Below are 19,295 nucleotides of genomic sequence, written 5' to 3'. Positions count from 1 at the left end.
CTGCAGCTTTAGGTCATGGAGCAGCACCCAGCAGCACCAGCAGGGCCGCCCTTAGGTCTGACCCTGGGTGATGGGTGCTCCCTGAGCGGGCAGCACAGGGAATGTTCCCTCTCAGCCTCCTGCAACTGCTCCTAGGTCCCACTGCAGAAGGGAGGTGGGAGACACGGCCTGGAGCACATTTCTCTCCTCTCCTCGCCCAGATCTCCAGTCCTGGGACCAGAATGAAATCTGCACTTGCCTCCAAGTGACAGAGGCCTGTGTGTAAGCACCCTGAGATCCTCCCTGGGCGGCAGTAATTGTAGGGACCTGTGTGAAGGTGACACACAGTCCCTTTCAAGGACCTGCAGAGCTGGTCTCCTGGGACTGACCAGGCCCAGGACAGAGGCTCTGAGCACCAGAGCCAGAGTCCCTGCTCCCGTCAGGACCTGCTATTCCAGCCACACAGTGCTGGGCCTGCTCCCCACACCAGGGGCCCGGGCCCACCTGGGAACTTCCCTCGGGCCTGCCCAGAGCCCCCCCCACCCTGCTCCGTCCTACTGGGGCTCAGGGCAAATGCTGGCAGACACCCGAGTTTATGTACCACACCTGCTCTGGTACTCCTTTCACACCACTTATAGACTAGGGGAATTTGGATAAGTTCCTTTTAATTTCATCCACTCGAAGGGTCTGGGAAACTTAAAGAGGCTGTTCTGAGGATTAAGTAACTCTAAGTAGCTGAGGTCACCCCAGCACAGGGCAGATATGCAGTATGTGGCATGGGTTACTATTCCCTTTCACAGGGCCCAGCCCAGGCTGATGGCAAGTGCCCCCAGATTTGGCTGAATTGGTGAATTGATCAATTGATTGATTATGGAGGGTGGCAGCACACCCATGATCATTCTTCCACTGCTCTCATGTCAGAGAACCATCTGGTGGGTGGAGGTGACAGGAGAAGGGAAGCAAACACTGATCAGGAGAGATAGGAAGAAGGGAAGCAGTGAGTCGTGGGTACTGAGGAAGGCAACATCCCACATGGAAATGCATGGTGATGGTGGCTGCCTTCTTGGAAAGACAAGATGACACAGGCCTTCATTCCAGGCCACAGTATGAAACCCAAGAGCCGGAAGAGTGTGGTGAGGATCAGAAACCCAGTCCCTCATGGCAGAGGTGAAGCCATCACGGTCTTTCCTGGGACAGAATTGAGTTCTAGGGTCAGGGACATAATCTTCTGGGCCATGACCCTAGGTACTCTCACCTCAGCCCTGACTGTCCCCTGTCCTCTCCTAAGGCCACCCCCTCCCAGGCCACTCCTGCTATGGTCCATGCAGAGGGTTACTTTGCATGAAGGCTGGATAGAGGGAGCAAAACTGCCAGTGATTTATCTCGTCATCTCTTTTCCATTTTCTCTCTTCCCTACCCATAAGCTTCCTCTGCACCTCTTCCCCATTCCCTCTTTGGATGATTGTCCTCCTGAAGGACCTGGTTCCATCTGGGGACAGGAGGTCCTCGCATCTCTGGTGTCTATCAAATCTCCCACCACTGCCCCCCCTCACCTGCTCTCCCAGCATCACCCTGACTCCGACCCGGGTCTGCACCATCTGAATGGTGTTGAGCAGCCCTGGGTAGTGGGAGGGGGGTGGGAGGGTGAGGTGAGATGGGCAGGGTCCCCATGCTGGAGGGGCCCCGGAAGCCTGGCTCTGCCCCCGGCACCAGCCCTGCTCGGTGCTCTCCTGCCCCCAGGGAGGGGTGGGGGGAGCTCAGAACATGCCCAATTCTTCTCGGGTCCCACAGAAGTCTGGTATCAGAAGCTCCCTCATCCTGGGCTCAAGAGATGGAATGAAGGAAGTGAAAGCTGACGGGGTGGAAGAAGAGGAGGAAACGGGCGTGTAGAGCAGACAGGAGGAAAAGCAGAGGCAGACAAGTGCTCGTGTTTTCTGCTGCTCCCCTGACTTTGTCTTTGCACTTTGGGAAAAGGAACAAACCCAAAGGGGGCCCCTCGGGGGCCACCCTTCACGTGACTGCCCAAGGGATGCAGGAGGGTGGGAAGAACCAGCGCAGGTAAGTGAAGGGTGTCCTGGGGACATCTCTCCTGGAAACTGATGCCTGGTCCATTCTTTATGTGAGAGCACAGCCCTGACTCCTCCCAGTTCAGGCTCCGGCCCGTGGGGAGGACAGAGGCCCCTCAGCCGGCCCAGCTCCCCATCCCCGCGGGTGCAGGGCAGCCCGGTGGCCAGGAGGCGACACCGCAGCGTCCGAGCCCAGCTGGGAGTTGCCCAAGCCCCGGGGGCCCCTCAGCCTCTCTGCACAGGACCTGGGGCACCCCAACCCAAAGTTCTATATAGACTTTCAAGTATATATGTAACAATCAAATGAAACACCCCACAAAGTGAAAGGACATGTAGTGCGATGCCCATTTTGGATATGGTAAAGAAAAAGAATGGCAAATTGCTTATGTTTCTTCTATTTTCTGATTTTTTAAATTAATAAAACAAAAATAGCCAGTTTCATTACTTTCTAATTTTTTCTTAGGTTTCATCACATTTTAAATAGCAGTGTCCCTGTAGTGCCTTTTCACACTGAAACACATTGAGCCGTAAGCTTATTTTTTTATGACTTCAGCATGACCATTTTTAAGCTGAAAGGCACAGGCAAGGCATTGGTGGAGAAGATTCTTAGGGGAGAAAGGGAAGCCCTCCAGGGAACTGTGCACCCTGGTGGTGTAGGTTGCCACACGGCCCCATCACATGTGAGGTGGGGGGCACATCACCTCTCCTGCCCCATGTCCTCAGACCTCCTGCTCCTCACAGGCCCAGGGGTGGGACTCAGGCTTTTCATCCCAGAGTCTGGAGCCTCCCCTTCGGCCTCTCCAGTTCACTGTCCAGGGCACCCAGGGCTTGAGGGCTCCTGGCCCCAGGCCCAGGCAGAGTCTCTCCTGGAGGACACTGACAGACTCACTCCTCAGATGGGTGACACCCTCAGCCTCAGAGCCACAAACAGACCCAGTGCCCCGCGGATCTGACTGCTGGGGACCTGCAGGCCCGAGGTCACCTTCCAGGACCTGAGGAGCCTTCTGGGTCCCGCACACCCCCCCAAGCAGTCCCCCTTCCTCTGTGCCTCTGCGGGGCGGGGGCGGGGGAGCCCTGCACCCGTTTGCACAGCAGATGCTTAGAGACCCGGAAAGGAAGTGCCCTACAGGTGTCGGCTGGGATCTCAGAGCTCCTGGACTTGCAGAGTGTCTGGAAGCTTAAAGGGGACAGGAGGCCAAGGACCAAGGGCTCCCCACTGCTCCTCGGGTCCCAGCCAACTAAGTCAGTGCCAGCCTCCGAGTGTGTGAACCGTACAAATGCCACCTGAGTTGCAGAGAAACGTTTTATAGTTAATGCTGGAGGCTTTTACAGGAAGCAGAATTTATCTTCTGCTAGTTTGATCTTTAAAATATTTTTATGTAAAATGAAACACAAAAACAGAACAGCACTTGAAGCAAAGGAAGCAGTCGCTGAATTAATGTAGGTACTGCACTCTGGAGCAGCGGCTGTTCACTCTGCGAAAGCCAAATGCTTCCGAGAAACTTCTCTTGGCCTCCTTGCCCTGCCCCAGGCCCCCACAGTGGAAACTCTCCCGCTTGCTCCACTACCTTCCCAGGGTGCTGCCACACTATTTTTGCACCAACTATGTGTAATCATTGTGCTTGGAATATTCATGGAGTAACTGATTTCATCCTTGTAACCTAATAAATTAGCAATGATTTTGACGTCCTTCTACAGGAGGCTGCCAGGGTGCTGGAGCCGCTCTGCATGTGGAAACTGGGTGTTGGCAGCAAGTGTGTTTATAAGAAACCATAAAACTGTACACTTAAGATGTCTGCACTGCATAATATGTAGCATAAGAAACAATTTAAAACGAGATATAAAAAAAATACATTTTCACACAAAGCAAACTTCAAGCCTAGGTGGCTTCCTCTGAATTCAACTGAATATTGAAGATGGAAATGCCAGTCTCCTACACACTCTTCCAGGGAACAGACACAGAGGAACTTCCCACACTGCTTTCATGGGATTAGGAGCATTTTGATGCTACCCCAGCATGGACACGGCAGGAATGGGGCGGGGGGGGGGTGTCACAGGTCAACTCCTCTGGATGTAGATGTCAAAATCCAAAACCAAACATTAGCAGTGTAAATCTGGAGATTTAGAAAGGAAACTGGAAAAAAAAAAAAAAAAAGAAAGGAAACTAGGATCTCATGGTGGGATTTCCATGGATGGATGTGGACAGGGTCCCTGGCCATTTGGGTGTTGCCTAGGGGAGTAGTGAGAAGGGATAGTGCCATCGGGTTGATGGAATGAACATTTGGTGACAGAGGGGAGGAGGGCCTGGGTGACTCTCAGAGTCCCGGGGGGTGGGTGTCATAGTGGTGGTGACCCTCTTTTTTTTTTTTTTTTTAGATTTTTTTCTTTTTTTTATGATAGTCACAGAGAGAGAGAGAGAGAGAGGCAGAGACACAGGCAGAGGGAGAAGCAGGCTCCATGCACCGGGAGCCCGATGTGGGATTCGATCCCGGGTCTCCAGGATCGCGCCCCGGGCCAAAGGCAGGCGCCAAACCGCTGCGCCACCCAGGGATCCCTGGTGGTGACCCTCTAAGAGAACATGAGACTCTCTCCGCTACCACTGTGGAGACTAAGAAGGATGAGGAGTCTGTAGAGACTCTGTCATATTGAGGAGTAGGAAAGATACCCACTCAGAGCCAGTGCAGTCCCTGCCTGCCCTCAGCCAGACCTTAGGCCAGGCTGCTCAGACGGGTGCTTAGATCAGTAAGTAAACAGCGGGGGACATGCCAGCTTCCTCCATTAAACCACCAAATACTAGCCCAGTAGATCACTGTCCTCATTAATCAGCACCAACTGTTCATCTAGAGTTAGTCAGTGAAGGCCAAGGTAACTCACTAGAGAGCTGTCATGAGGACAGTTGGCTTGGAAATGCCTGGACTCTGAGCCACGTGGGAGCCACACAGACCACAGGTCAGACCCCCAAGAGTTCATCTTGGGCAGCTATTGTGTGAAGATGCTGAGGGAGAAGGGACACAGATTGGAGCCCCTGACCTTTCAAGGAACTTCCTTTCAGGAAACCTCTGGGTGGAGGCTGAGTCAAGCATATGCCTTCTTTGGCACAAGCACCTCCTGTGTCTCTGCAGCAAGAGAGTTTGGGGAACGGAGAGAGGGAAGCGCTTGGTCTGGAGTCCAGGACATGATCCACAGGACTCAGTTGGGGGCCGGGTTCGGGGATCTCCGTCCCCAGGGAACCAACTCCTTTCTTGTCCCAGATGCGTCTGTCATCAACATCATGACTCTGGGCAAGTTACTAAAAATCTCTGAACTTCAGTGCCATGAACTACGAAATAGAGGGCGACTGCACCTGCCCCGTGTATGCCGTGGGGGGCTGCTGGGGGATCACAGGAGAGGATGGCAGACATTCTCCCTGAGGTAAAGCATCTTGCCCATGTGAAAGGTCACCTTCCACCCTCTCCTGCCCTGTAGCCGTCCACACTACCCCTCTGCAGGCAGCTACTTCTGCATTTCTTGCTTATTCCTCCAGACGTGGCATATGGGATCACTTATGCAGCACTACGAGGTACCAGTCATTTCCTTCGGCATTACCTGGAGTTTAGTAAGCTTTATAACATAATACTAGTAAGTAGGCCCCATGTCACAGGACAGGGACCGAGGACAGGGGGTTTAGGTGACTTTCCCAGGTGGCTTCTAGTATGATCGGATACCAGTCATCAGACACGAGCTCCCATGCTCCTGGTCACTGTCCTATTATCTTTTCTGTGCTGTCATCCAAATAAAATCGCGTCCCCACGCATCACTCTGCTGGGGGTGGTAAGCACACACCACATCGCAATGCCCCTCTTGGGCCCAGCCTGGACTCAGTTGGCTCCCCAGGCACAGGTGAACAAGGAGAACGGGAGTGTGACCCAGCAATGAACGATCGCACTCCCAGGGTCTTCTCCCAGCTGCACAGCGACCGTGTTGTGGTCAGTGTACTTCCAGGATCAGGGCTTACGTTACAAAAAGAGAAGATCATAGGGAATTCAAACACAGGATTCACAAAAAAATCATCTGTAGTCAAGAAAATCTACTGGCTGTCCCCAGCAGTGTCTCGGCAGCATCCAAATGGACTTCTGGCCAAACAACAGGGTAGAGCCACAAATATCACCTCCATGGACTACTCCATTGAAGGTCCTGTGGGTACAAAATCAGTGAGTAGATGCAAGTCGAGTGACTGTAGTTTGTGCAGCAGAGACTGGATGCTGGGGAGGAAGGAAGGAGGAAGGAAGGTGCCCGCTCAGAGCCAGGGAGCCCCTGCCGATTCTGGGCTGTGCCTTAGCTCTGGCTGCTCGGAGGGCGGGTCAGACCCTCGGTCATCGAGACACTGGGGCTTTGTAGACTCCATCCATTAAGCCACCAGAGCACCAGCCTGGCAGGCCCCTTTCCTAGCTAATATTAGCTGCTCATCACCCAGGTTTGGTCAGTTGCAGATGAAGCTAATTCTTTGGGCAACTGTCATGTGGACAGTTGATTTAGAATGTCACGGGTTCTGCGACAGTTAGGAGTCAAGCGGACCAGTGGTCATTCAGGGAGACATCTTCTCTCCCACTGCCCACCCAGCCATAACTCAGGCTGCACCCCAGTTACCACGAATGCTTTCAGATGGACACTCAGCCCCCTCCCAGAGAGCCTCCCAAGATCTCCCTGACTAGAGCTGTGCCCAGCTGATCTGTCTCAGGGGTCTCCTATTAGGAGACAATTCATTGTGAGGTTATTTTATGTGTATCTTCCCCAGAATAATTAGGATCCATGGAGGCAGAGGATGTGACGTTCTTACTCACCAGAGCATGCTGCACACTCCCCGTTGCACCTGATGAACAGGACAGAGATTCTCTGGAGACAGGACAATGAGGACAACACTCCATGCTGGGGACAGTGTGAGGTCTGAATCTGCACAGTCTGCTCTGTGCCCAGCTCTGCCCTTCGCGCCATGTGACCCAGGGCCGGATCAACAAACTTCTCTAGGAGCGCCCATGGCTCGTGTCTAAACTATGAGTGACATATTGAAAGCTACATTTGAAACTAAGGATATACTATAAGTTGGCTAACTGAATTTAAATAAAAAATAAAATGAAAAAAATTAATAAAATAGGAGTGACAGTAATTGGAATTACTCGTGAGGACAGAGAGAAGTATTATTCATGTAAGGTCCGTGGAGTGTGTCGCGTTACTGTCCACTAAATTTGCGTGGCGGCCTGCTGGTGGCCTGCCCCAGGTAACTGGGTCCTCTGTGCAAACCCTGCTTGCTCAGCAGGCCTGAGCGTCTGAACAGCTCAGAGGTGCCACGCGCATCAGAGCTGCTGCCCGCATGATCCCAGCCAGCCCCAGCCAACCTCTGCCATGGGCATTCTTTTCTCAGTTCTATGTTGTGTGCCTGCCATTTTTTCTTTTTCTTTTTTTTTTTAATTTTTATTTATTTATGATAGTCAGAGAGAGAGAGAGAGAGAGAGAGAGAGAGGCAGAGATTCAGGCAGAGTGAGAAGGCAGGCTCCATGCACCGGGAACCTGATGTGGGATTCGATCCGGGGTCTCCAGGATCGCGCCCTGGGCCAAAGGCCGGCGCCAAACCGCTGTGCCACCCAGGGATCCCCCTGCCATTTTTTCTTAAAACATAGATGTCTAGGGGCTGGCTGTCTCTACCAGAATCTAGGGCATGTGGGATATACAGCAGTGTTGCCGTGTCACTGCCCTCCTGGCACACTCATTGTGCAGCCTCACAGGTCCTTCCAAAGAACCCCCCATCCTCCACACTCCCCCACGTATCCCAAGCACCTAACCAGGCTTTGTCCATTTGGCCCAAACGTATAAAGTGAGTTTAGTCACCTCTGCATGCAGCTGCCTTCAGAGGGGTTAAGTTACTTGTCCGAAGCCAGGCAGAAAATCATGGCTAGTCCTACAGTCACTGAAGACATGGGATGAGTCATCAAGACAACTTCCCAAGGAATAGAAATCACACGGAACCCTTAGAGGTCACTTCCTGCATCTGTTCAGCGAACAGATCATTCTAAATAGACTCAAAGTTTTCCATTGAATAGAAGACGGTTGGTTCATTCCACAACTAATTAAAGAGGCAAGTATAACCATAATAGTGGAATGAGGTGGGCGCCAAGAATTTCTGGGCATCACAGTTCTGGGGGCAGCTCCAGGGAGCTGTTGATACCAGCCTGGACCTCCTGATCCAAAAGTGCTGACCTGCCCAGTGCAAGGCAGGTACCTCTCTGTCCAGGATACCCCAACCCTGAGATTCCCGAGACAGTACACACTGTGCTGGGCGTCCTGAAATAAGGGGAGAGAGACACAAAAGTGGGGAGTCTGAGTCACTGTCATGTGATGCCCCTCCTACAAGAAGGAAATGGCAAGGCCTCCCCTGATGCCTTGACAGCAGATTACCTGAGCAGAGAGGGAGGAGGTGGGGGAGGGGTCGAGGCTGTGATGGACAAACCCCTGGAGCTCTGCTTCCCACTTGCTCCACTCAATGGGAGAGTGGGGGAGTCAGCACATCTCTCTTGTCCTGCACTTGAGCTCCAAGGTGGGTGGGGGTAGGGGGCCGAGAACCAGTAGAAGCTGTGCCCCAGGAGGGTGCTCCCCCTGCTTCCTGAGGGCCAGAGGCTCTTACAGAAAGGGGACCCTGGAGAGAGAGAACTGCACCCCATGCTCCCTTCCGCTGCTCCCTCCTCCCAGACGGGGTTTCCTTTCTGCCCAGGAGCCTATCAGGATGCAACCTCTTTTCCACAGTGAAGCCCTGAGCTCAATGAAGTGGCCTCCATAGCCCAGCTTCTTCCTCCACATTGATCCCCATAGAGGTCCCCAGAGGGATCCCAAGCTCAGAGAACATTCTGATGCAGATTCAGATTCACAATGTCCCAAGGACAAAGAGCAGGGACAGGTGACAGACCAGCCAAACCTACCAGCTTCCTATTGTGGTGGGGGGCGGGTCTTCACCTCACCCCGTGGTTCCTTCCTCTCTGGGGGGCAGAGAGACAATGCACAGTGGTCCTCTCACCCAGGAGGGAAAGCGGCGCGGGGGGGGGGGGGGGGGGGGGGGGGGGCTCTGCAAGTCCGGTGGATGTTCCACTGGAGCCCTCCTTGGAACAAGCCCATTACTCTCAGCCTAAGATTGGACCCAGGGAACCAGGGATTGATGAGTCTATAGTTTGGGGAGGGGTGCAAGTATAGAATCCGGAGCCTGGGGATGAGCAAGGGGAGAGGGTTCCTGAAGTTTTTCCATGAGAGAAGCTGGTTTCAGGAACTAACATAATAATCCACACCAATGCTTCCAGGGCTGGAAGGAGCGATCCTCTGAGCAAGAGCCCCAGGCGGTGAGGACCACTGAGTCAGCAGATCATGCTCAGGACCTTAGGAAAGGGGGTGCAGCAACACACCCTGTGCCAGGGGACCAGAAGGCCAAGCATGACACGCCACCCACCCCCCCACACTTCCCCTGAACTCAGCAGCCACCACTTGCCCACTGAGCGATGGGGATGAGATAGGCTGTGGGCAGGAAGTACGAGCAGCCCACAGGTTTTTTGTCTTTTTCTCCTGTGGGCCTCAAGCAAAACGCAGACACCAAGCAGCTGTCTGGACACGAGAGGTAACAACCAACCTCATTGCCAGACTAGAACCCAAAGAGCCCAGGCTGCATGACCTGGAACCCAAGAATCATTCTGAGATCCCTAGGAGTCCGTTGCAATTCTGTGGATCAGCAATTTGGGAACACTGCCCCGGGGGGTGGCTGCAGCCAAGGTGCTCCCTGATTGTCCATGCCGTTGCTGTTTCCAGTGCCAGCGATGGTGGCCATCTGTCCTGGGCTCTTGGACACTGGGGGTAGCTGAGTCAGCCCTTGCCTGGGCCACAGACCCCAGCAGGGGAAGGAACGGCTGGAACAGACACCTGGGTGAGTGAGGGAGTGGAGCAGAGCTGAGGGGTCTCCCACAAATCTTCCACCTGGGGCAGCTCAGCTGTCACCAGTGCAGAGTGAAGGGGACAAGGGGGGAAGGAGCTCTGGACCCAGTGCAGGCACTTAAGGATTCCGTCCTCTGAGCCTCCAGCAGGGGGCTCCCCCAAGTCTCTCTTCTCTCCCTAGATCCCTATGGAGGGAGAGGTTCCTACATTCAAATATGTAGGTCCTTGCACCCTGACACTCCTGGGCAAGGTCTGAGAGGCAGAATAATGCCTCTGCCCCTCCCCACCTTCCCCAAAAGATGCTCCTGTTCTAATCCTTAGAATCTGCCCAGATGTTGCCTTACATGAGGAAGGATAATTAAAGTTGCAGATTTGGGGGTGGGAGGCACAAGAGTGGCCAACCAGGTCGCTAACCAACTGGTTAGGCTTACTTCGGCTCAGGTCATGATCCCAGGGTCCTGGGACTGAGCCCCACATTGGGCTCCCTGCTTAGCGGGAAGCCTGATTCTTCCTCTGCCTACTTGTGTTCTCTTTGTGTCAAAATCTTTCTAAAAAAATAAATAAAGTTGCAGATTGGGCTGTGAGGGCAATCTGGCTGGGACCTCTGTCACCCATTGATCCAGGGTTGATGATTCCCCTGATCTGGCTGGCTAGGCAGGTGCCCCCTTCCAGCCGCACTGCTCCATATGCATCCCTAGGGAAGCTGTGCGCTTGGTGGGAGAGGACGACCTTCCCCCATGGAGGACTGTTCTTTCAGCAAGGCTACAGGAGTAGAAAAAAAAAAAAGAGGGTATAGGAGTAGCTGTGCTCCCCCGCTAGAACCTCCAAACAAGATCACAGGGTCCCTCTGCAAGAGATCACAGGGTAGTCCTTCCTGTGTTCTTCCAAGACTCCAGACACGTCCAAACGAAGCACTTTGTGTGGCAATCTGCCTTTCTTAAAAAGAAAAATTGCGGATGGACCTAAGGTTGCGCATCACCTAACAAAATAGGGACATGATCCTGGCTTATCCAAGTGTTCCCACCATCATCACAAGGGTCATTAAAAGAAGTGGGGAAGGGGACACCCGGGTGGCTCAGTGTTGAGTGTCTGCCTTCAGCTCAGGGCGTGATCCCGGAGCCCCGGGATTGAGTCCCACGTCGGGCTCCCTGCGTGGTGCCTGCTTCTCCCTCTGCCTGTCTCCGCCTTTCTCTCTCTCTCTCTCTCTCTCTCTCTCTCTCTCTCTCTCTCTCGAATAAATAAATAAAATCTTTAAAGAAAAAAAGAAAAAGTGGGGAAGAAGGGCCAGTGTTAGAAAGGACAGGGGAATTAATCAGCCACTGCCGGCTTTGAGGGTGGAAGGGGCCACGGGGCAAGGAATACAGCCAGCCTCTAGAAGGTGGAAAATGCAAGGAGACGCATTCTCTCCCGGCACCTCCAGAAAGAAACACACTGCTGACCTGTTTATCCCACGCCAGACCTCTAACCTGCAAAACTAAGATATTACATTTGTGAGGTCCGCAGTTGCTAGGTTCATGGTAATCAGTTACAGCAGCAAAGAAAACTGATACAGGCATTGCCATAGTGCTAGACTTGAATTATCACCATCATTTCAACAGATAGAGAAAAAGCATTTGGCAAAATTCAACATCCATTCATGATAAAGACTCTCAGTAAAATAAAAATTAAGACTGTCAACCCAATGATGGACTCTTAGAATCTGCAGTTAACATGACAGTGATGAAAGCCAACATTATTTCCAACAGCAGTTGGTAAAGATCGTAACAAACAGGGTCATCGCTCTAGATTTCCTTACACTAGATATTGGTGCTATGTTCTTCTGTGCCTCGCCCTATCTTCAAAGCTGTTCAACATCCTTTTCTGGAATTTTGTCCTGGTCTCTGAACTGTGCTTATCAGTAGGAGGTTTGATAAATTTATATATATATATATATATATATATATATATATATATATATATATATTCACAACTGCCAGAGTCAGGAAGTTCAATTTTCTTATATAATCCATTGCTAGTTTGGCCAAATCCATTCCTGAAAGATCTTTAATTAGTTCAACAGGGCAGCCCAGGTGGCTCAGTGGTTTAGTGCCACTTTCGGCCCAGGGTGTGATCCTGAAGACCTGAGATCAGGTCCGGCGTCAGGCTCCCTGCATGGAGCCTGCTTCTCCCTCTGCCTGTGTCTGTCTGTCTGTCTCTCTCTCATGAATAAATTAAAATCTTGAAAAAAAATTAGTTTCTCAACCTACTCAAGCAATGTGAAACTAGGCACTATGATACATTATAGACATATAGTTTATAAGCCTTTGGGACGATCAGGCTCTCTCCTAGAAATGTTGACTATCAGCCACCTTCTCCTAATTTATAAAGTGCTAGTAAGGGGGGAATAAATTCAGATAGTGCTTTAGTCACAAAAATATTTCCATGTATCTTAGAAAACCAACAGTGTTTTTTTCCTAGTCTGTAGATTAAGGAGACTGAAGACCAGAATAGGTTTTTAAAATAACAAGACCTGATTCAATTATTTTTAACATGAAGACCTTCATTGAATCACATCATCATTATAAATTTGTAAATCTAGAAGTTTTTGTATAGTGTTAATGATTTATATTGTACATATGGGAAACCTTCAGAAAGTTTTAGTAACCATTTTTAATTTGTTCTCTCTTTCTCTCTCTCTCTCTCTCTCTCTTTCTTTATGAGAGACAAAGAGAGGCAGAGATACAGGCAGAGGGAGAAGCAGGCTCCATGCAGGGAGCCCGATGTGGGACTCGTTCCCAGGACTCCGGGATTACACCCTAAGCCAACGGCAGACGCTCAACCACTGAGCCACTCAGGTATCCCGAATTTGTTCCTATTTCTTTATATATCTCTAGGAATATATTATCACAAGTTAAATTCAGAAAAGAACATGTTGCCTTATCTTTAATTATGGATCCATCAGTATTCCATTTATCATTATGAGGCCAGTTCTGGTAGTTAAGAAGTTACCTGGATTACATTATGTTTTTAAATGACTTGTTTTTATTTCTCATAAGGCTAGTTCAAATTGCAAACCTAAATTGACTGACTTATCAAAACAATTATACTGTTTATAAACATACCCTTTTTGGGATCCCTGAAGCTGATCTACTCCCTGCCAGTCACCAAAATACTATTTTATTTGGGAGTGTAAGAAAACAAAGGTTTACATCTTGTTTCCTGAATCTATTTAAAGATAGTTTTAAAAAGCGAGGGGGGGGGGAAGTATCAGTTTTCAGAAAACCTAACAGCTGCATTTTAACAAATTATCCAAGACTCTTCTGATTATGGCACTAACAGTAACGTCACATTTGAAACACACACAAGAGAATGAATGAAACAGAAGTGCTAATAGAACTCTACATTTCCCTTCTTTGTAGAAAAAGTGAAATTTCAGTGTTCCAAGAACTGCCAATTCTTAAATTGCAAGGCTCTCCTTATTACAGCTCCACCAAAGATAACGTGCAAATTTCCACCCTACCCTGAAGAATAACCAATACTACATACATAGGTTATTCCTTTCCTACAAAGTTTTAGGTAGCAAATAAATCATTTCATTTTGCCTTTTAGAGCATTGTTGTCCCTTTAAACATGAAGGTTTCATAAAGATGTCATTTTTCAAAAAAAAAAAAAAAAGATGTCATTTTTCCAGTCTACTTGTTCATGAGACTAATGCCCAATCTCAACGATGAGTGGAGTAGCTTGCTCTAAGTGCCACATGTTCAAGTGTGGTCAATCATAGTCATGGTAACACATTTCAAAGGTTGAGTTGAAAGACACAGCCTTCGTGGTCCATTTTCCTGCTTGGAAACTAGAAGGGTTATGTTAAGTCAGTGGTAGTAGTGACACACCACTCTGAATTTCCATGTGCTATCAAGAATGATTAGAATTTAAAACTATGCATCTTGGGGCACCTGGGTGGCTCAGTCAGTTGAGCGTCCAACTCTTGATTTCCGCTCAGGTCATGATCATGGGGTTATAAGATCAAGCCGCATATTGGGCTCCAAGCTAAGAGTGGGAGCCTGCTTGGGATTCTATCTGATCCCCCCTCACTCTCTGCCCCTCCCAGTTTATTCATTCTCTCTCTCAAAAAAAAATTTATATATACATATATATATATAACTATGCATCTAGGAAGGCATTTCAGAAGTACAGCTTAAAAAGAAAAAGTTTACAAATGCTGGTTTTCAACATGTCATCAGGCTTTCTTCTCTTGGTCACAGGTAAAAGAGACGGCTTGCCAGGGAATGGTGTGGTTCTTGATGAATACTCTGGCCCACAAGGTAAGCCAGTTTGTGGGCATAGTGACAAGGAGCAGGAACTCGAATGACACCCTTCAGCAGAAAGAACAACAACAAGGATTTCTTTAAACTTTCCATCTAAATTTAATGTTTCAGAGATATCAATTCAGAAGGCTCAAAAAGTATAGATTTAATGTTGAACAATCTTTGAGATCTAAAGGGAAATCCATATAAAAATACTTACCGGCAAATTATAATACATGTGGCATAGTCTGTAAGTGAGATACTGTATCCTATCTGGGGTGAAGCAAACCGTGTCGTGGATGACATTATAATGAGTGGGAGTGACAGTACCGTCTTTCACAGACTGACTCACGATAAAGAAATCATACCTGGAATCACAGAACACATGAATATAGACTATAGCTTATTTTCAGAAGAAAAAGAACATTGCAAACCTACTATCTGATGTGAGACAAATGGACAGAAATCCATTGTACAGAGTTTCCTTTATACTTAGAAGCCTGCTTAACTGTGGGGGGAGGATTTGGGAAAGCAAGTCCATAAAGGGCAATGCAACCACTGACCCATGTAATAATGCTCATGAGATTTCTATAGAAGCATCTGCGCTGACGCCTTGATGCAGAAACTTGAAACTGACACATTGGATCTGGCCACAGGGAAACTCAACTCAGAGTTCTAGGGATGGATGTTTTATGCCCCTCCCGGAGGATCAACGGAACCCATTCAAACCCCCTAATAGAATTGGCAAGATCCACCAGGTTTTTGTAGATACCGGCCTTTTTTTAAATTTTTATTTATTTATGATAGTCACACACACACACACACACACACACACAGGCAGAGACATAGGCAGAGGGAGAAGCAGGCTCCATGCACCAGGAGCCAGACATGGGATTCGATCCCGGGTCTCCAGGATCGCACCCTGGGCCAAAGGCAGGTGCTAAACCGCTGTGCCATCCAGGGTTCCCTAGATACCGGATTTCTTATGTGTATTAGGCTATGCTTTATGTTAATCCTACTTTCCCACCTGCTTTTTCCTTTATCCCTTTCCTGTCTTCTACTAGATTGATCGATGCTTGTCTTTCCTTCCTTGCTCCCTGTCTGCTGGTATGAAGGGGTCCTGTTTAATTTCCCATCCAGGGTTCTACATTAATTCATTTGCACAATCGACAAATCTCTGCTTGACCAGAAGTTCTACCATTGCTCCTAACAACTGAAGAATCTCAGTATGTTTACAATATAGGCTTAAATTCTAAGAGAAAAAGGAAGATAGAAACCTCTAGAATCCCATGTGTATCTGTTCGTGTAATTTTTAAACCGTCTTTAGGTCAATCTATTCTCCACCAAACCACGCAAACCTTTTTTAAAAAGTTTCTATTTCTATTTGAATAAAAGAGAAACTCTAAATAAAAGTGGGGGGGGGCTTACCATTGCCTCTTGGTCACCTCCACATCAATAACTGTTCCTGGAAGTGGGTTTTGAAGTCTTCCTTGAGACTCCACAAAAAATCTGGTGTTTATTCGTTTCTTCACCACAATGAAAGTTAGTTTGACCCTTAAAAGTAATGACAGATGTACTGTTGTCCTAGAGGCATTCAGAGTATTGAAGCACCACACACACACAGGATTCCTTAAGAAGAATCTGCAGAAGGTATAGTCCCCCCACACACCAACTTTACTGTCCTAGCTCCATGAGCCTGACCTAAGCAGTAAGAGAGGTTTCTATTCACAGCCACTCATATCTTAGGGGGAAGAACTTCCTCACAAGGTTGGGGCTGCTCCTATCTGTGGTGGGAACCAGGCCCCAGTGACAAGCAGAGGAGGCAGAGGAGAGGCATTCCCCAGCCCCAGGACCTACAAAACTCCAGAATAAAGAAGTTGCCTAAACACAAACCATCACCAGGCTGTGTTTATGGATTTTAATAAGTACCTGAGCTTAACAAGCCCTCCTACATCAAGGCTTCCAGGGAGATTAGAAAAAAGTTACAGGTTCTTAGGGGTTCCCTGGGGAGGATACAATCAGGAACATTCTAGTTCTGCTCTGTCCTCTGACTTGGGTGTGGACCAGAAAGTCAAAGAATGAATTCCCCATCCAGCAACTGATGCCCTCTGTGCCATGCTCTCTCTCTTCACAGATCATAACTGTGATATTCCTTTCAAAGACTGAAATGTAGAGTTTAGAAAATCTGCACTTTACAATTTATATACCCAGAGTCTTTAGGGTACACAGATCTTAAGGAGGACTCAATCTGTGGGACTTCATGATCCATCAGTGCTTGAAGCTGACCATCCCCAACTCCATCCCGATACACAATGATAGCTTGTGGTAGAAACTGATTATGTTTACACCAGAGCTTCAGGGCAGCTGGAAGGAAACCAGAAACATGGGTGAATAAGCCGTAACTCAGAACCAACTGGCCACTGCTATTTGTAACAGCTTCTAGGTTCATGTTCTTTCAATCCTGTAGCCTCCAGGACACATTCACTGCCTTTTGGTCTTCACGTGAGCTCAGCATTTCTCAACAGCACCACTACAGAAATTCTGAGCCAGATAATTCTTTGTGGGGGCAGAATGGGTGTTGCTGTCTTCTGTAGCATGCCTGGTCTCTACCCGCTAGTTGGAGGCCAGTAGCACCTCCATCCCAGCTGTTACAATGGAGCGCATCTCTAGGCATTGCCAGACGTCTCCGGGGGGACAGTGTGTTCACTTGCAGACAACTACCCAGATGGAGTCAGGCACACCAATCTTGATGGGACACTAACCTTCCAAGCAGGTTTTAAGCCCGTTCACAAGCTCCTGCCCCGATTCCTGGAAAATGCACTGAGAGAACCACCTTGTTTGGAGAAAAATAAGCTGTCAGTTTGAGATAGGAGTCTTAAAAATTCCCTTATTTTTCATCCTGAGTTAATCTAGGACCTCTGGTGGCGGGGAGGGGGGAGTCACTATGAGTAGCTGAAGATCCAATCAGGAATCCATTCTTTGATGCCTCTGCAGAGATCGAAGCATTGGTCTCTTCCAGTACCCTAGGCATTTATTAAAATTGTGAATGCACACAAATAGGAATATGGAAGCATTCACTAACATTGGTACAAATTACACGCACTTTCAATGTGCAGGACTACTGCCGTCTCATGGTGGACACCCAAAATAAATAGCCAGTGTTCCTGGAGATTCCTGCTTCCAAGCTGAGGTCTTAAAAAAATGGTTCATCCATAATCATGCTTTATGGGAACCACCTGCTTTGGAGCAGTAATTTTTACTTGACCACTTCCCAACAGATCAAGCAATACTGGTCTCAAGTTTCTATCCCCTGTTTTTTTAATTGCTTCAAACTATTGCAATGACCTGACATGATATAATACATTTGTCTGCTTTTTTTCCCCAGAATTTACAGTCTACAAGATGAAATCATGGTATGTTCAAATGCTGAGAACAGAGCAGTGGAAATGTTGTGCCAAAAAGCAAGGGTTCGCCCTTTCATGAAGATGGCGCCGAAGGTGAAGAAGGAAGCCCCTGCCCCTCCCAAAGCTGAAGCCAAAGAAAAGGCTTTGAAAGCTAAGAAAGTGGTGAAAGGCGAGCAGTCACAAAAAAAAAAAAAAAAGATCTGCACGTCACCTACATTCCGATGACCCAAGACCCCGTGTCTCCAAAGGCAGCCCAAATATCCTCGAAAGAGAGCCCCCAGGAGAAACAAGCTTGATCACTATGCCATCAAGTTCCCCTTAACTACTGAGTCAGCCATGAAGAAAACAGAAGACAACAATACACTTGTGCTCATTGTGGATGTCAAGGCCAATAAGCACCAGATAAAACAGGCTGTAAAGAAGCTCTATGACACTGATGTGGCGAAGGTCAACACCTTGATCAGGTCTGATGGAGAGAAGAAAGCATATGTTCGACTGGCTCCTGATTATGAGCTTTGGATGTTGCCAACAAAATTGGGATCATCTAAACTGAGTCCAGCCAACTATAAATCTAAATATAAATTTTTTCACCATAAAAAAAAGCAAGGGTTCAAAATTATTTATGAACTGAATGAAATCATTTGGGAAATATAAAAATTAATGAAAGGGAATAAAGGGAAAGGAGAGAAAATGAGTGAAAATCTCAGTGAGGGTGACAAAACATGAGAGACACCTAACTCTGGGAAACGAGGGGTAGTGGAAAGGGAGGTGGGTGGGGGTTGGGGTGACTGGGTGATGGGCACTGAGGGGACACTTGGCGGGATGAGCACTGGGTGTTCTATGTTGGCAAATTGAACTCCAATTTAAAAGAATTAAAAATTTAAAAATGAACCGAATGAGAGCTTAATTTCTTTCCATGATTGAAACATTATTTTCCACATGCCCTCCCACCATAAAAGCAAACCAATATTATATTAAACTAGAACTGGAACTAGACTGGAATAATTGATGCCATTCATGAAAATAAAAATGGACCCCCTTAAAGAATACTCTGTAATTATACCAAGGGGGCTAGTAAATCCTCAGGAAGCATAACAGTGATTGGTGATGGTCATACACATGCTAATGCTCAAGAAACTAAACTGAAGAATGTGCAAACTCCTTTGAAGGTAGGTTCTACTCTAAGCACAGAAAACAAAAGTATCCCTGGAGCAAGGGAGAAACATGAGATATGGAAGCATATGTTCTTCGGCAGATCCATTACATATAGATCTGTGAAGAGCAGATCCTGTACCTATAGGCTTCTGATTGTATTCCTAGGTCTGTCTTCCCCATGTGGGGCCTGAGTCCTTCCCCGTGTGTTAATGGGGAGACTCACTGATCATCAGAGCCCCCAGTGAGCAGAAATCTAACGCTTGGAATCTGTGACTATTGTATCGCCCCTGTGATTATGTCCTATGTCACAGTTGGCTTTAGGGAAGATTTTCCAGATGGACCTTATCTAATTTCATAACCCCCTGAAAAAGCAAGATAGCAGAAGGGGGAAGAGAGATTTGAAGCAGAACAAGGACTGTGTGCTCTGGGGGAGCAGGGCATTCGAGAAGGAATATGGATGAAGTCCC

At 48.4% G+C, this 19,295-nt stretch overlaps 1 protein-coding gene across 1 annotated transcript in view; it reads right to left on the bottom strand.

The window, feature by feature from the left end:
- Positions 1-12,876: 12,876 nt before the first annotated feature.
- LOC112912808 (piwi-like protein 1) overlaps positions 12,877-19,295 on the bottom strand; it is a gene marked incomplete at its 5' end in the record, with an annotated part of 98,653 nt that continues 92,234 nt past the window's right edge. Inside the window, 5 exons of the mRNA XM_072745690.1 lie at positions 12,877-14,338; positions 14,490-14,637; positions 15,698-15,823; positions 16,477-16,633; positions 17,032-17,102. Coding sequence (XP_072601791.1) covers positions 14,222-14,338; positions 14,490-14,637; positions 15,698-15,823; positions 16,477-16,633; positions 17,032-17,102 — 619 coding nt within the window. The remainder of the gene's footprint in view (positions 14,339-14,489; positions 14,638-15,697; positions 15,824-16,476; positions 16,634-17,031; positions 17,103-19,295) is intronic.

The sequence above is a fragment of the Vulpes vulpes genome, unplaced genomic scaffold (genome assembly GCF_048418805.1).
Source record: "Vulpes vulpes isolate BD-2025 unplaced genomic scaffold, VulVul3 u000000663, whole genome shotgun sequence".
Lineage (NCBI taxonomy): Eukaryota > Metazoa > Chordata > Mammalia > Carnivora > Canidae > Vulpes > Vulpes vulpes.
This window is presented reverse-complemented; position numbering and strand designations above follow the sequence as displayed.